Here is a 23,094-nt window from a genome sequence, read left to right as displayed (position 1 = left end):
TGGGAAGGACCCTTGGCTGCAGGATGAGGCTCCTCTCCCACCCTGGCAGCGTTTTTGGGTTACGGTCAAAACTGGGTCTGTTTTCTCCCTGAAAATTGATTCCCTGCCAGGAGAATCGTGGGACCGGCTCCCAGTGCTGGCCCTCCCTGGAGGAGCCCAGCACAGGAGCCGGAGAGCCCTGCAGCAGGGCAGCAGATGGGTGAACCGGCCCTGCTGCTGGATGTGCTGGGTTTTCCTGGGAATTAAAGGTTCTCTGGAGCATCACACTGCTCCATGGCCAGCTGAGACCGTCTTTGCTTGGGGTGCATGTGGTTCGTTCCCCTGCCCAAAACTGTGATTATTCTGTTATCTCCAATTCGAGCAAAGTGAAGCTCTTGCTGTTTGAAATGATACCTTGCTCCCCTGGAAGGCTCTGCCCGCCGCGGTGGGATGGCTGGAGGCACGTCGGTGAAGCCAGGGTAAGGAACGGCAACATCTCAGTGCCCGATGCCGGAGGGTGCGTGTAGAGCTTTGGCCGATGTGCACTTAGCCACAGGCACCTGCCAGCGGGCGCTGAGCTTTCCGTTTCCCAACTGCTGAAAGGGGTTTTTGGGCCAAGTCCATGTCAAATCTTGGCACTGGGAGGTTTTACCTTCTGTTGCACTGAGGGAGAGGGGAACTGATGGATTTGCTTTACCGAGGCTTTGCTGGTGGAAGCCCCCAGCATGCCCAGGACCCCCGGCATTGCTCCGTGGCTGGCTGAGAGGTGGATGGAGGAGGCAGGAGGCTGCTGTTATCCCTGCCCATCCCTTGGGGAGGGCAGGGCAGCCTGGAAGCCTGCCTTGGGGACCGGTGAGGAGCCAAGGATTTGGCGCTCGGGTGAGGATCCTGACCCTGAATGGCTTTATGGTGGAGAGTGGCACTTTTGGGGGCGAGAGGAGGGGACGTGGATCCTGCTGGAGAGAAATATGAAGTTGGTCCATGGGGTGAGTGAGGGCAAGCTGGAGGTGGCAGGGGAGTGGAGGGGGCTGATGACGGGGAGGGGGTCCCTGCGCAGTGGAGGGGGGATGTGAGGGGTTCCCCCCGGGCAGTGGGATGCAGGGGCGTCCTCTGGTGCAGGAGCCAAGGGTGGGGGGATGATGCTGGGAAGCAGAGCAGGGCCGGGCTCAGCTTGCGGACCCCCAAACCCCAAGGCAGGGGAGGCAGAAGCCGTCCCCGGTTCACCCCAGCGCGGGAAGGGGTGGGGGGGTGGGAGTGGGGGGGCTGGGGGCGGTACTGCGCTCCCCCCAGCCCAGGAGAAGGCCGGGGCGGCCCCGCCCCCCCTCAAATCCATCTTTTCCCCCCAAAGTAGCGGTGAGTCGGGGGGCCTGCCGGTGCACGGGGGGGCGGCTCACCCGGCGGGGGTACGGGACACGACGCGGGGACAAGGGGGGTCGTGGCCCAGCCCCGGGGGGATGCGACACGGGTGACAGCGGGGGGGGAGGGGCGCTGCCGGGCTTTGCCTTGTCCGCATGGCGTGGGGAGGGGGCTGGCAGCCTCCCGCTGCGCTGCAGGGGGGGGGGGGGGGGGGGGGGCGGGGGTTTGATGGGCTGCTAAGCTTTTAGGTGTTTTGTGGTTTGTTTTTTTAATGGCAACTTCCTAAGGAAAGTCTCCAGCCTGCGGAGCTGGGTGCTCGGAGCCTGGGAGGCAAACCCGAACGAGAGACCCCCCGCACCTCGCCCCCAGCCCCCCCGAGGCTCGGGGCCTCCCCGGCGCTGTGGCAGGAGGCGGAGGACCGTGGGGGGGCTGCGGGCGGGGGGGCCGGGGAGCGGGGCGGGGGTTGCTTCTCCTCCGCTTTATCGTAGGTTAGGCCGGCTCGAAGCAAAGCCCAGCCCGGGGAAGGCGCCGCTCCCGGTGCGGAGACCGCCGGACCCGCCGCACGGGAGAGCGGGAGGTGCCGCCCGCAGCCCCCCCGGCCTCCCCCCGGCCCCGCCCCGGCGCTCCGAGGGGCCGGCGGCGGAGCCCGGTAGCCCATCCCGAGCCTCCCCCCGTCCCCTGCAGTGAGGCGTCCCAGCCTGGCCCCGCCGGCGCGGGGAGGGATGCCGTGGATCCGGGGGCCGTCCCCGCCGAACTCGGCAGCCATCGGGAACCTCCGGGAAGCGCGGGGCCGGGCCCGGCGGCTGCTGCCCCTCCGCCTGGGGTAGCCCGGCGGCTGCTGCATCCCTCTCCCCTCCGGCTGGGGCAGCCCGGCGGCTGCTGCATCCCCCTCCCCTCCGGCCCGCGGCGGGGGCGGACGCGCGGCTGCTGCTCGGCGACCCCGGAGGCTGCGGGGGGGTCCCCGCTCTGCTCTACCGGCCCCACGGATTTTTACCTGCCCAGGTAACAGCGGCACTGGGCTGCCGAGGAGGACCCCGGTTCACCGCCGGCATCGGCCCGGGGCGGGGGGGTGCGGGATGGGGCGAGGCCGGCGCCTTCGGGTGTAAATCGGGCGGAACCGGCATCTCGAGGTGCCGGTCGTGGGGCGGCGAGAACGGTGGAGGAGCAGAGCCCGCAGCTGGGTGTTCTGTCAAGTTTTAGGTGGGTGCTTATTTTTTTGGACTAATGTGCCAGCAGCAAACTTGATCCTACTTCTCTGCCTCGCGGATCGAGGCCAGACAGAGCTCCCCGCCAGCAGGAGAGGGATGGAGCCTGGCTCGGAACGCGGGATGGGTGCGTGCGGGCAGCAGGATCGGTGCTGGAGGAGAGGAGGGGTGCTGCTGGAGGAGGGGACAGGTGCTGCTGGAGGGCTTGGCTCACCAGTGCCGGGACTTTAGCTGGGTCTCAGGCGCCTGGTGGAGCCGGGCATTGGTGTCTGGGCGAGGGCGAGAAGGAAGCGGCAAATGCGGAGACCGCTGCTGTGCTTCATAACTTGGATTGTGGCATTTCGGGATTGCAGCACGCTCTGGAGGGTGTCTGGACGGTGTGGGACTGTACCCGTGTCGGCCCAGTGCTCTGGGGCCAGCAGCCAGGGTTTCTGGGCGAGCTGTGTGGGGCCTTGGACCGTCATGATGCCAAAGCAGCAGCAAGGTGTCAACCCCCCTGTAGCCTGGGGGCAGCCCCCCCCACCTTCCAGAGGGAACACGTGGCTGCTTTGCCATTTCTCTCCCTGCATTGAGCTGTTTTATCACCCCTCCCCAAGCAGGAACAGTATCCTGAGCTCTGCAGCAGCTCACAAGGGAAATGCAGCTGCCCCGGCCCTCGGCAGGGGGATGCCGCGGCAGGTGGGGGATGCTCTGCACCCTGAGCCAGGGCTCTGCCCAGCCTCGAGGTCTCCACAGGGAAAAAGCTAGCCATCCCTGTGCTGCCGGCGGTGGGGAGTGGTGCCGGTCCCCTCCTAATCCCTCAGGTTTGACTTCCCAGGAAGGGATTTGAAAGGCAAGCCTGGGGACAACAGAGCATCCCTGTGAAACGGTTGCAGGGAAGAGCTTAGTTAACAAAAAATATATAATAAATCCCTTCCTTGAGCACCTTCACTTGCTTACTCGGGAAGGGCTGGTGCCGTTGTGCTAATAGAGGGGTACCAACCTGCTTTAGCTCTGTGCCGAGCACTGCAGTCAGTTCATGTCTCTCTGGCTGCTTAGAGCTCGTTAGAAAAGGATGTCTTTGGGGACAAAGCTTTGAAAGAAATGGAAAATGGGAAATTCTTTCTAGTTTTTGAAAGAAATGGAGAGTTTTTAAAAAGGATATTTACCCTTCTGCAGAGGAAGTTGGTCCTGAAAACTTCTGTCTTTTGTTATTAAAAAAAGCCACCAGGAAACGGGGGAAGAAATGGAGCCACCTACTTAGGCACGGTAGTTTTTCAGGACAAAAAATGGGGCTTTTTGGGGTAGATCTCCATAACATTGCACTCTTAAGATGTCAGTGTGGATTTCCAGAGCTAAACAGTTGAGCTCAGTCCACACATGACACGAGTTTAGCATGTTCTCAGCTAAGATATTGCTGAGTGTTTGTGCATCGCATAGAGGTTTCTGTCTGAGGAGGGAGGCTGGGGACGTGGTGGATGTCCCAGCCCCAGCCCAGCTTCCCTGTTGTTTTGGGTTAGTGACTCAATTGCATTTAGAAAAAGACCCCTCCCGCTGTTACCCCAAGGGCAGACCGTGCGACCCTTGCAGAGGGGGCCCCCAGCCACACCAGGCTAGCGTGGCTGCTGTTTCATGCTATAATGTGCTGCGGTTTCCAGCTTTCCTATAAAAATCCAAGCCTGGGCAGTTTTTTTTTCGGGGGGGGGGGGGGGGGGGAAGTGATCGCTCCTACAGTGCCTGAGTCTGTGAGCATCTGAGGTGAGCTGGAAGATGGTACCCAAACACCAAGTGACCGTCCATCTGAGGCAAATCCAGCTCTTTGTTGTGTGTGTTGAGTGGTGTTTGGGGCTGTGTAAGTTTTGGAGAGGGGCTGGGGGGGCTCTGGTGGGCTCGGTGGGGAGATTTCAGGTGCAGCGCTGAAGATGTGTCCCTGGGCTTGGGGTTCGGGCATTGCAGTCTGTGGAATCACATCAGCGCACCATGATCCGTGATCTCCTGGCGCAGGTCCCAGGAAGCAGGGGGGTGCCGACTCGGTGCGTGTTGGAATTCAGTGTTGGGTGTTTGCAGGGGATCCCAAACCCCCTTTGCATAGCGGGAAATAGCCGGCTTGGATAAATCCCCTTCAGCATCACATGATGTCTTTGCTGGGATCTGTCTCGGAAGAGCAGCTTCCGTTTAGGATGGATCTTGCGTATGACTCGCCTGGGAAAACCCCTTCAGAGAGAAAGGTAATCGAGCTTTCCTGCTGCAGGAATTGATTCCTGGGGAAAGGCATCATCTAAACCCTGCAGTGACCCAGAAATCGGGCTGCTCCTCCTGCATGCGGCCATGGCAGAGCCGTGGGTGCAGAGCAACCCTCGGGTGAGGCTGAGGAAAGCCATGGGAGGCAAAGATGACATTTAAACTGGCAAAGAGATTAGAAAAGCAGCAAAGGGCTAAAGGGCTCCTGGAGGGGAAGTGGCCATGCAAGGGGCATTTGAAAATGTCAAATACTCCCAAGGTAAATCATGTGGCTCTGTGTCTCGGCGTGGCCACTCTCCTGGTTCCCGAGGGGTTTTCAGTCCCTTCTGGAGCGATTCTGTTGGCGGCTGAAACGCTTCAGTGCACGTTTGCTTGGTGCCTGGCAGAGGAGCCAAGGCCAGGAGCTGTGGAGGGGTAGCAGTGATTTAGCATCCCTGCTAAAAAAATCAAGAGGCGGCTCTTTTTTTTTTTTATTCTCCCCCTTTGTCCTAACTCAGTGTCTCACGCCTTGCAGGCTGTCCCACTGGCAGGGAGCGTTTGCCATGGACAACGGTCACATAAGCAGATACCGCTTAAGCGGTGAGTACTGCGGAGCGAGCCGGGGCAGGGGTCTGGGGGCATGGGGCTGAGGGAATGCTGACCCTGGCTGCTGGCTGCAGGAGGAACCCTTCGCTGCACACACACACAGGGTTTGGTTTCCTAACACAGGGCTAAAGCCCTGGAACACACCAAGCTTTCTAGGTTAGGTGCTCAGCCCCAGGAGATGGGCAGGTACGGGCAGGAGGTGGGTTCCAGCTCAGCTGGGCTCTGTACCTGCAGTTATTCAGCAGCAGGTGCAATAAAGGGCTATTTCGCCCCCCGTTTGCCCCCCTGCTGCAGCAGGAGCACGTGAGCTCCTGGAGCTGGATGGTTTTCAGTGCCCAAGGAAGCCATGCCGCTTCCCCCAGCACCCTTAGCCTGGGATGTGGGGATAAATCCTAGCCCTTTGCAGACCATGAGGGGATTGGGTTGGGGTGGAGGCAGCAGGATCTGGCTTGTACCCCAAGGCTTTCACCCTCGAGATCCCTCTGTGCTGCTCGTGGCCCTCTGGAGGGATCAAAATTTAGGCACTTTGGATGCAAATAGTTGGTTCCTTCTGATACATCCCTGTGCAGGCTCCTGCTGGAGGAGGTTTGGGGACGGGGGGAGCTGCGGGTTGTCCCTCTGCTCGGATGTGATGTGGGAGTCAGCCGGGCTTGGGCTTTTTCTGGCTCTGAAGCTGCTGCTGAAGGAGGGAGCGCCACAGCGTGACGCGGGAGGACTCCCTGGCAGCACTCTGTAATGAGAAACCTTTTTTTTTTTTCCTTCCCCCCTTTTTTTGAGTTACACTGAGTGATTGGTGTTGGTTCAGTCGCTGGTGTGATGGAGGCTGGTGCAATGCAGCAACAACTGCTCAGTGTACCATCGCAGGGCTGCTGTGTCCTCTCGCTCTGCAGCCGCAAGCCTGGGCTTTCTCTTCCCTGGATCACATTAGCAGCAGTTGTGGTGGTGGTTTTTTTTCCCCTGTTTACAAAAGCTTTTTGTTAGGTTTGCTTTTTGGTTGTGTTTTTTTTGTTTGCTTTGTTTTGTTTTGTTTTTAATCTATTTCTGGATTTTCTTGGCATCCCCAGCCCGTGGGAAGCCAGGCAGCGGTGAGGGTTTCCCTGTGGTGGAAAGGGTGATGCAGATGTGCACTGAGCACATCTGTAAGCAGGACAGATCCGTAGCTGGTGAGAGGCCCCCCTGGCACCCCTGGGGCGATGCAGCCATTCCCTGATTTTCCTTGTTTGCTGGGGATCTGGGCTGAAATACGTGTGCACTTCACCTCCCAGGAAAGCGAAGCAAGGACTCTGATTTGATTTGTTTTTATTAATATTTTTTGGCATGCAAAGCTGCTGTCTGACACAATTTGCAACCCGCCCAAGCAGGACGCTGGTTTATCCCCCCCCTCCACCCTTGGCCGACCCCGTCCTCATAGCTCAGAGCTGGTTTTCTGGCACGGAAGCAGCAGAGGGCGAAGCCTCTGCCCCAGGGTTGCGGTGGCTCACGGTGCCTCCTGTCCCCTCGCAGTCACCACGAGCCCGCCTCGGTGGGAGATCGGCATCTATGCCACCGGCGCCTTGGTGCTGCTGGGGGTAGCTGCCGTCAACCTCTGGAAGCTCTGGCGCTCTGGCAGCTACCCGGCACCTTCCCCCTTCCCCAACTACGACTACCGGTACCTGGAGCAAAAGTACGGGGCGGCATATTCGGACATCAAACACAAGGTAAAAGGGCAGAAAGTTTTGCTTGCCTCCTTCCCCTTTGTGACACCGAGGGGCAAAGGATGGGCTGCACCCTCTCGCGGCGGGGGAGGGCCCGGGGCAGTGACCTGGTGCTGCAGGGGGTGTGGGGGGATCGGTGCGGAGCTGGGGAGCGGTGCTGGGGGGCTGCGGGAGGCGCAGGGCTTGCTGCTGCGGCAGCTTGAGGCCACGCAGGGGCTGTAAGGTGTCCAAAAAAGCGCCGGTGAATCCCAGCTGTCCCCGGCTTCGTAGGAAGGGATGGGATATGGGATCGCATTGCCTGGTTTTCCTTTCCCTGTCCGCAGCAAGGGGTGGGCCCGGGCTCGCAGAGGGCGCTGGATAAGACGTCGCCCACCCGCAAGAGCAGCCTGCGGGCAGACGACACCTACGAGAGCATCAACGAGCTGGGGAGCCTGGAGCTGATGAGCAAAGACCTGGGCTTGGCCCCCTATGGCCCCCTGAAGAAATCCATCTCGGCTGACTCACTCAGCTCCATCTCCTCCATCGGGAACAACTTTGGGCAGGATTTCACGGTGGGGCAGGTGGAGGTCTCCATGCAGTACGATGGGAAGGCGGCCACCTTGCACGTGACGCTGCTGCAGGGCAAGGACCTGCTGGAGAAGGAGGACGCTCGCTTCGAGTCCTGCTTCATGCGCATCAGCCTGCTCCCGGCTGAGCAGATCGTCGGCATCTCCCGGGTGAGCCGCTCGCCCCTTCGGCACGGACCCCCCCGTGCCCCACCGGCACAGACCCCCATGCCCCACGTGCCTGCCACAGCTTTCGCAGCATCCCTCAGCCGAGCTGCCCCAGACAGTGGTGGGGCCTCGGGAGTAGGGGGGTCCGGACACCCTGGGGCTGGGGCGGTTGGCACGGGAATTTTGGAGCCCTGCTCAGGGGGATTTCAGCATTCTGTGGGGTAGGGGGGTCCCAGGTGGGTTTGTGCATCAGTGACCCGGCGGAGGCAGAAATTTCTTCCTCCTGATTGGGATGTGTGATGACTTTGTTGTCCCCATGCGTGGCTTGCAGTGAGTTATTCTGCCTGACCTCCCCTGCTCTGGCAGCTGGGGGTGCTGCAGAAGGTGGAGGACATGGTCTGGGGGGGTGGGGTGGGGAGAGACGGCGTTTTGGGTGCGCGCTGCTGGTGTCATGCCGTGTCCCCGCGCACTCGGTTCACCCTGACGAAGCCCGAGCGTGGCAGCCGTGGCGCTTTCCCTCCCCGTGCGGGATGCGGTGGGTGAAGAGCTGGGTGGCTGCAGCAGCAGAGCCAGAACGAGGGGTGGTTTTGGGGTGAAGCCTCCCTTTTTTATATGCCCCAAAACTGCTCTCAGAAAGTAGGAGCCTCAGTATTCTTTCAGGAGCTGCTTTGTGCAAAGCTCAGGGTCAGCCAGTTTGACTTAATCAGGATATTCTGGAAAGGAGCAGAAAGCTTCATCCCACTAAAGGAACCTTTCCAGAGGGGTGGAGGTGCCATTCCGGCACGCACAAACCCACTGCCTTTGAAATATTTTCACAGTGCCCTTTTAAGACCATTTTTTCCATCCGAAGATCAGGCTCTTTATTTATACCCTGGAGATATTTATTATTTAGCATCATTATTTATAATTCACCAGCGCTACTTACCCTCTTTTTGCTGTCCTGAGACAAGTCACAAAGACACATTCGGTTCTTTTCCTTTAATGCTTTGCGGTACTTTACGGTTTGGGTTTTTTTAAAATAGCAGCTAACGTTTCTGTTGTGCCTTTCAACCAGAGATCCCAAAATACCATGTCGGCTGCAGACAGTCAGTCACCAGTGCTCTAAAGCAGGCAGCTGCAAATCTGCTTTTCCTGTAGAGGTACTTCAGTTCCCCCAGGGACCTGGGAAGTCAGTGGTATCCGATGGGAGAGCAGGGGACTGCTGCGCTGGGAAGGGGGTGATGGAAGGTACCTCGTGAGCTGCTTAGTGTCCTTCATCCCAGGGATGGAGCGCATCTAGATGAAGAGAGACAGATGTCAGAAAGTCCTTGGGAGGAGATGACCCGTCTCCCCACTGCTGCTGAGGAGTCTGGGTGGCTCTTGGGGTGATGAAGCCCAGTGGGTTCAGGGCTGAGCCCCCCGGTCCTGCAGTGGGATCCCTTTTCCACCACAGCACCCAGCTTTGGATGGATCCCGGGGAGCTGGTGGCTCCGCTCTGCTCTGCGCCATCCAAAGCTGCGCCTTTCCATCCCCTGGGAGCACTGGGCCTCCTTTTAGGACAAAACCTCCTGACTTGTGGGTGGTACCTTGGATGCCGAAATAAATGGGGCTGGAGTAGGGGGAAAATGGTCTCTAAAGCCATGATTTCAGAGCAGTTGCCCCCACCAGCTCTTTGGGACCAGGTAGCAACCAGCACCCTGCAGGATGGGGCCCTGGGGAGTTGCTGCTGCGTTTGCTCTGAGTAAACACCGTGACATAGAGATGATGTCTGGCAAAAAACGTCGTCTCTGTATGGCACGTTTAGGGGTTGCGAAGCCCATCAGCTCCGGCTTGGAGAGGGGCTGGGGGCTACACCCCTCAGCCAAATCCTGTAGCCTGGAGTGGCCAAGCCAGCCACATATCCAAGCTCCCAGGGTGCTGGGATGCCCAGCTCTTGCATCTGAGAGCACCAGACCAGCCTTAATTTTTTAATTGAAATAATTAATGGGCAATGGGGCAAGTCACAGCCCCTGTTTTCTACTCCAATACCTGAGCAGCTCCTGTGGTCAGATGGGAAATAACTTTTGTCCCCATTGGGGCTGGGAGCCTTCAGCTCCTTTGGGCTGGGGGATGCTCTGCCCTTGCCACCCCAAAGCCACACGTTGTTCACAGTTCGGAGAGAAATGGGGTAGTTCTTGGATGCAGCCCCAAAACCTGGTGGGTATCAAGGCAAACCCCCCCCCCCCATCCCTGCGGCAGATTCAGCGGAGCGCCTACGCTGTGGCCTTTGACGAGCGCTTCTCCATCCCACTGGACCCAGCAGCGCTGGAGGAGAACAGTCTGCGTTTCTCCGTCTTCGGCATCGATGAGGATGAGAGGAACGTCAGCACCGGCGTGGCTGAGCTCAAGCTCTCTGACCTGGACCTGGCCACGCGGCCCTTCAATGCCTGGCTCTACCTGCAGGACATGAACAAGGTGAGCAGGGGGGTATTGTCCATCTTCCACCCAGGTTTTTTGAGGGTTTCTCCTCCCTGTCGGGCTGGGGTCAATGGGTGATGGGATGTTGTGTCCTGCAGGCAGTGGACACAGTGGGGGAGATCCTGCTGTCCCTGAGCTACCTGCCCACGGCAGAGCGCTTGACAGTGGTGGTGGTCAAAGCCAAGAACCTCGTGTGGACCAGCGGCAAAGTGACTGCAGGTGAGTGGCGGGTGCTGGGTGGGTGCAGGGGTCCCTCTGTTTTGTGTGGGCTGGAGGTGGCTTTCATTCATGTTCATCCTGCTACGCTACATGGGTATCTTTGGAGTGACTCCCATTGAGGACAGACCCGACCAGGAAGGTCCACCAGAGGGTTTCTCCGACTTGGTCCAGCTCGCAGGGGAAACACGTTACTGACCCTGGGGTTTTTCTCTCCCTGAGCAGATCCCTTCGTCAAGGTGTACCTGCTGCAGGACGGGAGGAAGATCAGCAAGAAGAAGACGGCAGTGAAGAGAGATGATACCAACCCCGTATTCAATGAGGCCATGATTTTCTCGGTGCCGGCCATCGTGCTCCAGGTTTGTCCTGGCTCAAGGGGGCAAGTCCCAGCCTGGGGGGACACATCCCATCGCTCCAGATCCCCAAATCCCTGCGCTAGTGAGGACTTCCTGGGGTGTGAGGGGTTCTGGGGCAATCGTAGGAGCTGTGGGTTGGGGGCCATATATGTGCATATATGGTTCAGGGCAATGTATACATGGGGTAGGGGTGCAGGGAGATGTGTACGTATGGGGGATGTATATGTATGGGGTATGGCCGTTGGTGGGCGATGTGTATGTGTGGGTTGAGGGATATAGGGGGACGCATGTGTATAGGGTATGACTCTGTAAGTGGATGGGTGCATATGCGGGTTTAGGGGACGTGGGGAAAGTAGGGGGATGTGTAAGTTTGGGGGGCATAGGAGGATGTATATATACAGGGCATGGCTGTGTAAGGGGATAAGCATATATAGTCTCCAGGTCTGGGGGGTGGGTATGGGGGATGTGTCTGACGGGTGGGGTGTAGAGGGATGGGTATGTGTGGGGTGTAGCTGTGCTGGTGGATGTGTATTTCTGGGGTGGGGGATGTAGGGGAGGTGTACGTAGGGGTGAGTGTTGGGGGGTACGTCTGTGTGCGCGTGGCTGGCTGGGGTGGGTGCGGGGGGGGTGGGTGCACGGCGGGGGGCAGCGCTAGCCATGCACTGACTGCTCTGTGCTGAGCCCTGCTGATGGCCTTGTGCTCCCTGACAGGAGCTGTCCCTGCGGGTGACGGTGGCAGAGTGTGGCGAGGACGGCCGTGCCGACAACACGGGCCACGTCCTCATCGGCCCGGCGGCCAGCGGGATGGGCATCACGCACTGGAACCAGATGCTGGCCACGCTGAGGAAGCCCGTCTCCATGTGGCACCCGCTCCGGCGGAACTAGGTGCTGGCGGGGGAGCCCGTCGTGCCCCCGGGATCCTGCACCCCAACACCGGCTCTGCCCTGGGGACAGCGGGCAGAGGGGGGCTCTGCCTGGCCGGTGGCTCGGCCGGGGGCTGCCACAGTGGGGCAGGGGCTGAGCGGGACTTGGCAGAGCTAAAGGCAGAGGGGCCGGGGCGCCTTGCTGCTGAAACACCGAGGGGATGGAGCGACTCCTTGGCTGTGTCTCTCCCCATGGGGGTCGCCCTCACGTGCGCTGGGGGCCAAGAACAGACGTGCCGAGGAAGGAGCCCCCACTTCAGATGGACCCAAACCACTGCCCGGCCGCCAGCCGGGCTCCCAAGCCTCCCATGTGCTCCCCAGCGGCCCCCGAATCGGTGGTGCCCTTGAACGTGGACCCCAAGGGCTGCCCGGGGGTGGGTGGATTTCTTTGGAAGGTGGTTTTTGGTCAAAAGAGGAGGGAAAATGGAGGGGGGGGTTGATAAAGTGCCAGCATGGCGTGGTTTCTTTTGGCACGTGTGGATTTTCTGTTGGATTTCAGAGGGATTTGTGTGTGCTGCAGCAGGGCTGAAATGTTTCCAGTGAGAATGGAAAAAGGGAGAAGTAACAGCGGAAAAAGCAATTGTTGTTCCACCTTTTCTTCAAGCAGAGGAGATCTCTGCCCATCTCTGCTGGCTGCAGAGGGGTGGCTGGACTTGACAAGTGGTTTTTCAACCACTTTGGTTTGAGGTCAGATCCACGCTGAGCCACCCCCTAAAGGTCCAGCGTGATGGGGGTCAGCCCAGCCCCTTTTCCCAGCCAGACTAACCCTCGGGGCTGCTCGAAACGGCACCGCAAACTCCTGCTCTTCCGTGCGTACCTTGCACTGAGGGTTCTATCTTACAGCCCCTTGTCCTGGAGTCGTGCTTTGGCGTGCTCCTCCCAAAGCTCACTCTTTCTGTCTGAAGCCTGGGTGCAGAGGGGAACACTCTGGTCCTGTGACCAAAGGCAGGCAGGAGAGACTCCAAATTTCCTAATTTTTAAGCCCAACTCCTGTTTCAGGGGGAAGGAAGGGGAAAAATCTGTTTGAATCCTGTCTGCTCATGGGCTGCCGGCCCAAACAATGACCAGCCCCTGGGCGAAGTTCGGGGTTTTTTAGGAGCTGATGCCGACTCTTTTCTGGAGGGTGACAGATGGAGGGCTGTGATGGAGCTCCTCCGTGGCACGGGCTGGTGGGCAGAGGATACCCTGGGGACACAGCCCTCGCTTGCACTGCAGCCTCAGCTCTTCTCTGCCTGCAGCACGCTGGCGGCAAGCCTGGCCGGGAAATCTGGGGGTGTCTGGGGCTGTTGGCCAGGAAGCCAAGTGCCACAGGTGAGCATGGTCAGGGATGTGGCTGCTTGAATGATTTGAGCAGGGGAAAAAAAAAAAAAGTGTGAATGAGCCATTTATCCCTGATTGAAGATAACACCGTGTTGGTACCCTGAGCTGGCAGTGGTTTTCCTTTCTTTCATCTGTTTTCTCTACCTGACCTTCAGTCTGGGACAAGGCTGCGATTCCTCTGTTGCACCTTCCCCCCCCCGCAGCCCCTCGCAGGCACCGCACTGGCTCTTTCCCCCGTATACACGCAGCACCACTTGCTGATGCACAGATTTTCTTCTCCCACACTGTCTCTTCCTCCTCCCCACCTTTCCCTCCAGGAGCCCTGATGTCCCATCTGCTGCCAGGCGAGCTGGTGCCATCCCTCCGTGGGCTGACGCACAGCCGGCTCTGAGGATGGCGGCACGAGCCAAGGCGATGCTCAGAGCCGTGGTAGCTGCAGCCAGGCTGGGTATGCCCGGGACTGGGGCTGCAAGCGGAGGGGTTTTTTATAAAGGATATAGTTTATTGAAGGAGAAGGAAGGTTTTTTTGGAAGGTGATCACAGCCAGTAGTAACAGGCACTGAGGTCTGGGGGAAAATTTTGCACGTTAGCTACCTCAGCTAATGAGGGAAGAGAGAGACGTAGAAATGCCTGGCTATCTTGCAGCCCCTGCAAGCTGCTGAGCCTTTGGTCAGGATAAGAGCAGTGCCTTCCCCTGGTGCTGAAATCACCGGTGGGCAAGAGCTGTGATGGTCAGCCCCAAAATAATGGGGCACATGTGGTTTGGTGCTTTTTATTGTGCCTCTCTCCAGCCATTCCTCTGTGGGGGCATCTCAGCACCTTCTCCTGCATGCTGGGGGCCTGACCCTGGGAACAGAAAGTGGCTGCTTGAGCAGTTCATTAGGGGATGGTGGATGCTGCACGATGCATCAGTACCCGCTTGGAGCCACTGAGGAGGGCAGGGGGCTCTGGGTGGGTGGAGAGATGCTTTGGAGATGAGGATCAACAGGCAGAAAACAATGTGGACTGCAGGAGCAGGGAAGAAGTCTGGGAGGGAGAGGTGACGCCGAATGGAGGCTCCCTCCTGCCTGGGAGGGCTGCACAAAGCTCGCATGGCCGTACCCAGCCTTCGCCGCTGTGTGCTCATGGATGTTGGCCTCCAAGGAGCTTTGCAGGAAGGGCAGGAGAGGGGGGAAAGCCCGCCTGGCCTCAGCAGGTGTGGGAAGTGCCGGGGAAGGGAGCAGCACAGAGCTGCCGCCGAGGGGATGGTGAGCGGAGACCGCCTGTGGCAGCTCGCCCGGAGCAGCGGGCTGGAGCTTCGGAGCAGCTCGCCGTGGTGCCGGTAAGGTCACGACTTGAGGCCTCTCCATCCCCACACAGCCCTGGAGCAGGGTTAAACCCTGCATGGGCCACATCCTGCAGTGGGGCTGTGCCTGAACGTGGGAGCCCCTCTGCATGGCGGGGAGGGGATGCAGCCGGGCTCCACCTGCTCCCGAAGGGCAGCCAGAGGCTTGGGGTCCCACTGGCTGCTGTGTGGACATGCCAGTCCACTCCAGCTCTGGGCTGGGAGCATTGCTGGGCTGGGAAAAGAGAGCTGGAGGCACCCGTTTCCTCAGCTGTCCTCCCTGGAGGCCAGGGGCACCTGGGGTTTTCAGTTCCTCTCGTGTTCCTGCTCAGGCAGCAGGGAAAAATCACAGTGACAGCCGATTGCTTTACGTGTTTTAATATCCATCTTTACTGGCATTTTCCAGCCTCTCTGTATATGCCCATTACTTTGTCAGTAAGGATAACCAGGACACACAAAACTGCTCTCCTTCCTCTGTCTCAGCTCTGCGGTTTAGGGAAGCCCAGCAACTCTTTATTGGGGCACGCTGGCTCCAAGCTGTCTACCACCCACAAATAAGAGCTCACGCTTTCCTCTGGGGCTCAGCACAGCCCCGGAGCTTTAATGGCACCTTTGGTTTATGTAGTCTGACCTGTGATTTCAAGGTTAACAAAGAAGTATGCAGGTCCTTCATTTCTCCTTGTCTTTCTTTTTGCCCTTTCTCTGGCCGGTCAGTTCACTGAGCTTCTTGTCCAGGCGCCGCTGGAGCTGGGCTCTCTTGGCTGGGTCCAGGGACTTGTCTTTGGAGCCGCTCCCAGGATAGAGAACCCCCTCCCTGCTGATCCTCTGCCGTGCCTGCGCCTTGGCCTTCTCCCCACAGCCATGAACCTGGTGGAGAGAGAACAGGGGCACTGATTGCATGCATAGGAATTGGGCAATTTTATTCCCAGAGCCTGGAATTCCTCTTCCACCTGCTTCACACCTCCCTAAAACGGTCTCTCATTTTTTATAGCTCCTCTAACAAAAACCAAAACATAGAAGTAATTTTTCTCCTGGAATCTGCACAGCAGGTAAATCATTCTTTTGGATGGTTTAAGTGCCTCCTTCCACAACTTTAAACATCTGGGGAAAACCTCACACTTGCCATGTGAACAGCTGGATCTTTTACGGTTTTCACAGGAGAGCTAGAAATAAAACTGAGCTCCCGATGATGTTCTCTGCTAATACAGTATGACTTGGGGGGAAAAAGGAGTGAAACGGGAAAGGTAACTTGGGAAATAAGAGACCTTTTTAGCCATATATCTGCTTCTTTAATGTAATTAGATCTGTCTTCTGTACTGGAATGAAAAAAAAGCTTCATAATCCTAATTTTGTGCATGCAAACCTTTTCTAAAACCAGTCTGCGCTGAAGCCCAGGCTGCATTTAAGGTGTATTAACCAAAGTTCAATACCACCCTGAATCATTTCCACCAGGTCTACATCTGACAGCCTAAAAATTTACCCCTTCTGCTTGGTCTGTCCCAGAGTCATTTGCTGTTTTCACAAACATAAGCTGACCTGAGGATCCCAGCCCATTCTCCCAAGGCCGTGATAAACCTTCCTGTCCCTGTTAGCGCTGCCGGAGCAGGCTGTCGATGGCCGGGAATAGCCGCGCGCAGCACCTGGCACATGGCTCCTTGCCAGGACCAAGATTCCTGAGCCTGCTGGCCAACTGAGCCAGCCGTAGCCAACACACCCTCCAGTTAACTTTGAAACGGGCAGTGTCAGTAGGTGCTGGAGCACAGGTTGAACATCGTTCTGTGGGCTCCACTGTGCCGTACTGGATGGGGAGGGGTTCAGCAGCTGGGGGCTGCTAAAGGGGTGACATGAGCTCTTGCTGAACTGGGACCCTCCATACACAGAGGCTCCAGCCCCTTTGAGATGGCTCCAGGTATGCGCTAGCTCCTCTCAGGGCCAGGCATGGGTAGGAGGTCCCAGGCTATTTCACATCAAAACCTGATAACGTCTGGAGAAAGGGCTGAACTTGAAAAAGCAAGAAACATTCATTGACACGGATTGCATCTTTCCAATTGTTTCTTGCTGGAGTCCTTATCACAAATCAGCAGGGAGAGGTGATTCTGCAGGAAATAAATTTATATCCCAACTGGATTGTGAATGACTGTAAATACAACTATTCTTTGCCATGGAAACAGATAGCACTCGACAAGGGGAAAATCTATGCTGAGGATTTATAGGTTAGCTTGCTAAATGTTGTTAAGCTCTGGGAGGCTCCACACGGTGAAAAGCTACGCCTGGGTGATGCAGGATAAGAGACGAGGGGCACAGGAGGCTGTGGCTGAACAGAAAATAATCACCTCTCAGCCCACATACTTGTCACAGCCACCATCCAGCCATGTCGGCTCTGCCCACAGCACTGGAACGGTGAGGGCAGCTTACCATGAAACCACACTGCCAACCCTGAAGGCTTAAACCGACCTGCCTGCCTGCACACCTGAACAGAAAGACGAAGCCTGACACCAGTTTAACCCTGTTTCCTTCCTTCCCAGATCTGGGGAGGAAAGGGCTGTCAAGCAGCTATGGAAGAACAGCAAGGAAGAAGCTGTTGGTTCAGTGGCCATCCCCCACGGAGGTGCAGGACATTACGGGGCTGCACAGATGCCTGCTCGAGAGTCCTCCAGCACAAGAATGAATAGGGGAGGTTGAGGGTCTGCTGTCACTCAGGTATGGATGGGAGCTAAAGCTGAGGCTGCACAGTGTGGAGCAACTCGGTTCCAGGCCAGTAAGGCACTTAAGGAAATGCCTAATTGCTATCAAGGCACGCAGCGCTGCTCCGTGCAGGCTCAGGCCTTGACTTGTCCCCAGGCTGCAGAGGGAATCTGCAAAGAGCTAGGAGCTGGGTCCAGGCTCCCTCAAGTCACTGCCTTGAGCTCACGCCTCTTTCATTTCTCCTCTCTGCCTTGCTTTATCTGCGTGACCCGAGAGTGTAAATGCCAGAGAATGGTAAAGAAGGGCACAAAGCAAGAGAGGAAAAAAGAAAAAGCTCTCGGGAGGAGGTGTGCAGAGCCCAGGAGTTAATGCCTGGCACCCCTTTCTACCTGTAGCTCTAGCAAAAGCTCGACAAAGAGGTTTCCACTTCAAACTCCTTGCAAGGAAATCCTGTCTGGAGGGCTCGACGGGGAAAATTCCCACATTAAACCCATGCTGCTTGGGTCCTGCTCCCCTCCAGCCCCCTCAGCGCTCAACCCGCTGGGCAGGCTGCCTGGCCCCATACGTACCTCCGGGATGTGATGGCTGAGGCAGTAGCGTCTGTTGCAGTGGAGGCAAAGCTGTCCCAGGGTTGTAATGCTGGCTTTGCAGCAGGGGAAGCCACATGTGTTGTCAGCTTTAATGGCAGCAGAGATCAGAGCGTCGATATCTTCTTCTGCCACACCGTCTGCTCTACTCTTAGCTGCTGCCTTTCCTGGGGAGAAGACAGGGGAAGAGACCTGGCCATTTAACCACCTGCTTAGAAGCTGAAAACAAACCCAAGCAGCCTGCAGCTACAGCCTGGGCTAGTGAGAAGCAGCCCTGGTCCGGGGAGTCACTGTTTGCAGCGACTGGGATTTCAGGGGGCTGGAGAAGAGGAAGAGACCATCCTCTGGCAGACAGGATGGCAGCTTCTAGCTGTTTTCCCCTGCCTCTGCATTTAGGAGGCAGCCACATCCTTCAGTGTGGACCAGGTACTCCTCTTCCTCTCCCTACATTCAGGAGCTTCCAATCTAACTCCTAAGCCTCTCTTCCTGGGAAAGGGTCCCCAGTGTTCTTCTTTTGACTTAAGAAATGTGCCTCCAGGGATTCAAAACCCCTCTGCCCCAGAAGCCGCAGCCAACTGATGCACGTTCCTGCCAGTTCTCTCATCTCTGCAGTGACAAGCATCAAGAGCTTTCCAAAAGCCACGTCCCATGCTCCACACACATGTACAAAAAATCCTCAAGGCCTGGAGGCAAAAACACAGCAATTAAACAGCACGATCCATTCAAGGAAGTGCTGGTTATATGAAGAGAGTGACCTACCTTTGGCTTCGCATTTGTCTTTTTTCCTGCTGCTGCCCTGAAGGCAGGCACTGGGCTCCTGAGCCTTCCTCGTTGCCTCCTCCTGCCTGGCTTTCTCTCTCTGAACCCTCTCCAAGTGCAGGCTTTTCAGGTCCACTTTCCCTGAGCCCTTGCTGCTTCCTCCTGGCTCAGGGGGGACAGGAGTTTCCCTGCTGGGATGTTGCGGCTGAGGAAGGGGGAGCTGCTTGCTGGGGGGGGCGGCTGCAGGTAGCAAAGGCTTGGCAGGCTCTTTCTTGCAAACGCTGATGTACCGGTCCCTCCCTTCCCCGGTGCTCACGTGCTGCAGCCCGTACTCCTCTGCCATTAGGTGAACCAGCATCCGATCGTGAGAACTGAGCGATGGGGGGAAGTCCAAACGCATCTCGCTGCTCTCCAGGAAGGCCACCAGCATAGCCTTGAATCTGCTGGCACTGTCTTTTGTCCCTGGGCTCTCTCTCTCAGGACCGCTTGTGTTTGGGCAGAAACGTGCTTCTGGCTTCTGACACATTGGTTTGGTTCCTGCTGCTTTGGGTTTCCTCCCTGGAGGCAGCTGTGGTTTGGGGCCAGGTGCTGCAGAAAGCTTTGCACCTTGCTGCCGCTCGCTGCGGCCCTCCTGGGTGTAATTTTCAGGCACGAGGTCATCGAGGTACTCGAAGGCTGTCCGTACCTCCCCATGCTGGCTGAAATAATCCACCAGCCGCTTCAGAAAGGCTTGGTTGCTGACAGTGCGGGTGTCACAGATGACAGCCACGTGGCGCCGGGCGCGGGTCACCGCTACGTTTATCCGCCGGTCTTCTGCAAGAAAGCCCACCTCACCTGCGAGAAAGAAACGAAACAGGTGCAGGACTGTCAGTGGGTGCAGGGTTGGCTCCAGGTTTAGATTTGGCCCAAATGTTTGAAGGGTTGCTTGGCTGGAGGGTGGGAGTCAGTTTCCTGGGCTCTGGTCCCTGACTCACGCTGTTACCTTCACCTTTCTAGCTCTGTTTTACCACCTGCAAGCCAGAGCTAGGGCTCCTCACCCAGCTCCTGGGGTCGGGAGGAGGACTTATGGCACGTGGAGAGAAGTAGTACTTTCTGGGTGGCCCCCAACACAAGGTCGAGCTGGGACCTGGGAGCAAAAGCCATATGGAACAATGTGGAAAAGGCTCACCTTGCGACAGAAGACGAAGTGCAAGTAAAGAAATACACCCTGTCCTATACAACTGCCCTGACCCGCCCCCCAGCTCGTCGGGTTTAAGGTAACAGCCATTTAGGCAACTCTGCAAGGTTTGCTTCTGCTCTCTGGCTATTTTCTTAAAGAAAAGCAGTAAGAGCTAGCAAGTGCCAAGATGACTCAGTGAAGATCAGCTAGCGAGAAGGGTAGTGTGGGCGGCTTTTGAGTTTCCAGCTCCTGGGGATAAAGAGGAGGCCAGTCGGGAAGAAATTAATGTCTCTGCTGGTGTGGTGACCAGCCTGGCTCTGTTTCTGCCTTGTCTTGCCGTGGCTGAGCAGTCTGGTTTGCACTGCTTTTGAGGAACAGGGTGTGGGTGATCCCCTCTTTGTGCTCTGCAGCTTAGAGAACTTTCTAGTTTCTCTGATGTTGTTTCACCTGGCTGCAGGAGGCAAGCCTAACTTCTGTGATCCAGCAAGAGTGTTTCCTGCTGGATTGGGAAGGGCTGCAGAGGGACAGGCACTGCTGGTCAGGGTCCCTGGCCTCCTCTGAACTGAGAAATGCAGCTGCAAAAAGGGGATGGATTTCTCCCAAGGGTCTCAGAAGGTGCTAACAACATCTCTTGTGCCCCACGCAGACCAGAGCCATGCCCAGACAGCACGAGAAGCTGCCTCTCATCCCCTGGAAAGCAAGTGATTCCTGCGCTGCATCTGAGCTTTGGCTACTCGCTGTGCATGGGAAGGGGGATGGGGGACGCATGCCTTCACGGAGGACACCAGCTCCCACTGAGCTACCCAGCAAAGGCGAGGTGAGTCACTCATGAATAAGGACTATTCTTAGTCCTGTCCCCCACCTCCATTCTCCCTGCAACACTGCTTTTCTTGCTCTAGGCTTTCTCGGAAAAAAAAAAAAAAAGCCTCCTCCTTCCATGCATAGTTCCCCCCCCCCCCTTTTTTTTTTATCGTTCTAGACATCAGCACTCCCAGCACATACACAGTGTTTCATCTTCAGCAGCATTAGCAGCAAAGGTAGTGCGGCAAGGGATGTGTCTCACTGTGGGTTTGAAAAGGGCAGTGATCCACACACGGGAGAGTGGTTCATAGAGCGGTCCCAAACCTTTCAGCACCAGATGATGGCTCCACCAAAGAAGCCTCACGGCCCCAGGGCAGCAACTTTTTCCCAGCTATTGACTTTCGCTGCAGCTGCTGATAGGAAAGAACTTGATTTTCTGCTCTAGATCTTGCTCCCAGAAGAAGCGTTTTCTGTGCATGACTTGTAATGCCAGCTCCTGCTTGCTTTCTTCAGGGAAGTGACCCAAAATCAGCTCAAAACTCAAGAAATAAGCCCCTCAAGTTTTCACCTCTTGGGAGAAATGCTCAGCACTCCAGTAAATGTGGTGCTAACATGATGTGCCATTCTCAGGACCCCAGTTTAAATAATATATGAGGCCTCAATAGTCAGGAAACCTTCAAACTAAGCAGTTCTGGCTTCCCTTTTACCTGCTGCCTGGCATGGGAGCTTCCACTGCAGCTGTGACAGCAAATGTATTCATTCATTTACAAAAAAAAGGCTGAAAAGGAAGGTTCTTACTAGTTAATTAATTTGAAGCACAGTGCTAGAGACCATCAGAACTGCAATTAAACCACAGCACTGGACAACATGATGAGTGACTGTTGAGCAATCACGCAGTTCCCATTTCTTTCCTGTTCCCCATGGAGTAACTCCCCAGCAGCAAACTCTTACCTTTCCTGTTGGATCTCACGAATGACAGGATCACTGCCTCCTTCTCTCTTCCTTGGAAACCATCAACTGATTTAATTTCTAGCTCTGGGTACCTGTGGCAAAGGTGCTCTCTTAGCATGTCCACCTGAAAAACATGCAATAGATACCTTTTAAAGAAAAGTGCATGGTGAAAAGGATTAAAATGGTAGTGTTTTGGTAAAGTCCCTTCCTCTCAAACCCACAAAGATGAGCACACACGTCTCCTGAAGGTCAAGCGCTGACTCCTGAGGCTGGGTGTGGAAAATAAACAGCTAGCATCTCTCCCCTCCATGGCCTCAAGCTGCTTAAATGTGGAGAAACTGACTGGCTACAAATGCTGATTATACAATTTGGCTCTGCTGATTTCCACCTTCATCTCTTTGAGGAGGTTCTGGCATCAGTCCTGAAGATGTCTGAATCCACCCCTGTGCGTCTGCGCTGCATGCATGCAGAAAGAGAAGGGAGATGCCAGGAGAGGCTCATCTCACCTGGAGGTTGTAGGGAGCTACGACAGCGATGTCTTTTGCTTTCACACCAGCTTCCACCAAGGCTTGGATGTGCAAACCAGCCAGCTGCACCTCCCCTAGGGCAGAAAGCAGAAGAGGTGGTGATGGGAACAGGCTGGCAGGCAGAGGCCAAAGCCACCAGCTTGGGTGTGTCGCACCTTAAGAGAAATTTGCCCACCTCCCCTTAAACAGCAAGGAAAAGCTAAGGAACATCCTGCCTGCAGTCCGGAGGTGCGTGGGGATAACGACTCCCAAGCTGGCGAGCTTGGCTAGATGGTTATGTGCCACACAACCCCGTTCCAAGGGCTGCACAGAGCTTGCTTCTCGCCCTTCCAAGTCACCAGCTCACTGAAGCTTAAGAGCAGCTTTTTGAACAGCACTTGGCTTTCTCTGGCCACCCCATATTAGTCCAAGAGATCAATGATAATCCAGGCAATAGATTATTCTCCCTCTGAAATGAGACCCCAGACCTCCCTAAAAATTCAGTTATCTGTGCTGCAACTGAAAAGCCTCCACCTTTCCTTTTTATTCTGCTTTTTCGGGTTCCTGTATTTCCAAACCTAAACAAGCTTCGTGCTCGGATCCATGTGCTCAGACCTTCCAGAGACTGCAGGCAGCCTGCCACAAACAACTGGCTATTCAGGATTGTGGCAGGTTCAGAGAGATCTAATGAGGACAAGTTAAATACAAGTGTGAACTGTTTCACTGGTTTATTGGCTGGACTGACTCTACCCTCCATTTTGCAGCAAACCACAGGTATGAAAATCAAGAATCTGCAGCATGGTGCTCTAAAAAGCTGCCTCCCAAATTCTGGGAGATGTGCATTTAACCCCCTGCTCAAAATCCCTGAATTATCTTAGACAAGTCCTTTTGGTTTTCCACTTGGGAACAAGAGCCCTTCTCTGTTGAGCAGGGCCATGGGGACTCGTGTATGGAAAAATGAGAGGCACTTAAATGCTAGTGGGTTTTCAAACCGAAGAAGGCAGGATGTATTTAAACCGGTAAAAACCGTCCTTGTATTTTACAGTCCTTTTTCCCTGTGTTGCCAGAGAGGGACTTGAAGCCTCAGAAGTCTGTTGCTGTCATAAGATCTGCACTGGTGAGCAGAGAGGAAAACAAACAAATCCCTGAAGCAGGCAGCCACGTTGCCAAATAAGCCCTTTGTGAGAACAAATGTCTAGAAAAGCCTGTGGCTCAGCCATCGGGAAAAGTGCGGGCAGCAGCTGGGCAGGCAGGGGTGGCCGCAGGCGAGGTGGCAGGGCACAGGCACCGCACATGGAGATCAGCCCCCTCCAGGCACC

At 56.5% G+C, this 23,094-nt stretch overlaps 2 protein-coding genes across 5 annotated transcripts in view; one reads left to right on the top strand and one right to left on the bottom strand.

Annotated features, from left to right (window-relative positions):
• The first annotated feature begins 366 nt into the window (after positions 1–366).
• Positions 367–12,373, top strand: SYT12 (synaptotagmin 12). 3 transcript variants are annotated; one of them, XM_027790219.2, is made up of 8 exons: positions 367–458; positions 5,275–5,339; positions 6,849–7,042; positions 7,363–7,755; positions 9,970–10,185; positions 10,287–10,407; positions 10,630–10,763; positions 11,472–12,373. In XM_027790219.2, the coding sequence occupies exons 1-8, from the start codon at positions 430–432 to the stop codon at positions 11,643–11,645; spliced, it is 1,326 nt and encodes a 441-aa protein (XP_027646020.2). In that variant the 5' UTR covers positions 367–429; the 3' UTR covers positions 11,646–12,373. The 3 variants fall into 3 exon arrangements, with proteins under 3 accessions (XP_027646020.2, XP_005239988.2, XP_027646021.2); XM_005239931.4 differs by lacking the exon at positions 367–458 and adding an exon at positions 1,855–2,337 and having other exon boundaries at positions 11,472–12,371; XM_027790220.2 differs by lacking the exon at positions 367–458 and adding an exon at positions 4,244–4,747.
• Positions 12,374–14,689: 2,316 nt separating this feature from the next.
• The window catches only part of IGHMBP2 (immunoglobulin mu DNA binding protein 2), a 43,537-nt gene continuing 35,132 nt past the window's right edge, over positions 14,690–23,094 (bottom strand). For both annotated transcript variants that reach the window (XM_013301157.3, XM_055813691.1), the window contains exons 11-15: positions 21,776–21,870; positions 21,270–21,393; positions 18,359–19,192; positions 17,582–17,766; positions 14,690–15,194 (exon numbers count right to left, since the gene is read on the bottom strand). In XM_013301157.3, coding sequence (XP_013156611.2) covers positions 14,997–15,194; positions 17,582–17,766; positions 18,359–19,192; positions 21,270–21,393; positions 21,776–21,870 — 1,436 coding nt within the window. In that variant the 3' untranslated portion in view covers positions 14,690–14,996. The remainder of the gene's footprint in view (positions 15,195–17,581; positions 17,767–18,358; positions 19,193–21,269; positions 21,394–21,775; positions 21,871–23,094) is intronic.

Source organism: Falco peregrinus, chromosome 9 (genome assembly GCF_023634155.1).
Source record: "Falco peregrinus isolate bFalPer1 chromosome 9, bFalPer1.pri, whole genome shotgun sequence".
Classification (NCBI taxonomy): Eukaryota; Metazoa; Chordata; class Aves; order Falconiformes; family Falconidae; genus Falco; species Falco peregrinus.
This window is presented reverse-complemented; position numbering and strand designations above follow the sequence as displayed.

Excerpts from the sequence above, each read along its gene's own strand:
- SYT12 (XM_027790220.2), top strand. The coding sequence starts at position 4,713 with ATGACTCGCCTGGGAAAACCCCTTCAGAGAGAAAG. Across the intron at positions 7,756-9,969 it reads AGATCGTCGGCATCTCCCGG|ATTCAGCGGAGCGCCTACGC; the intron begins GTGAGCCGCTCG and ends TCCCTGCGGCAG. Across the intron at positions 10,764-11,471 it reads TGCCGGCCATCGTGCTCCAG|GAGCTGTCCCTGCGGGTGAC; the intron begins GTTTGTCCTGGC and ends GCTCCCTGACAG.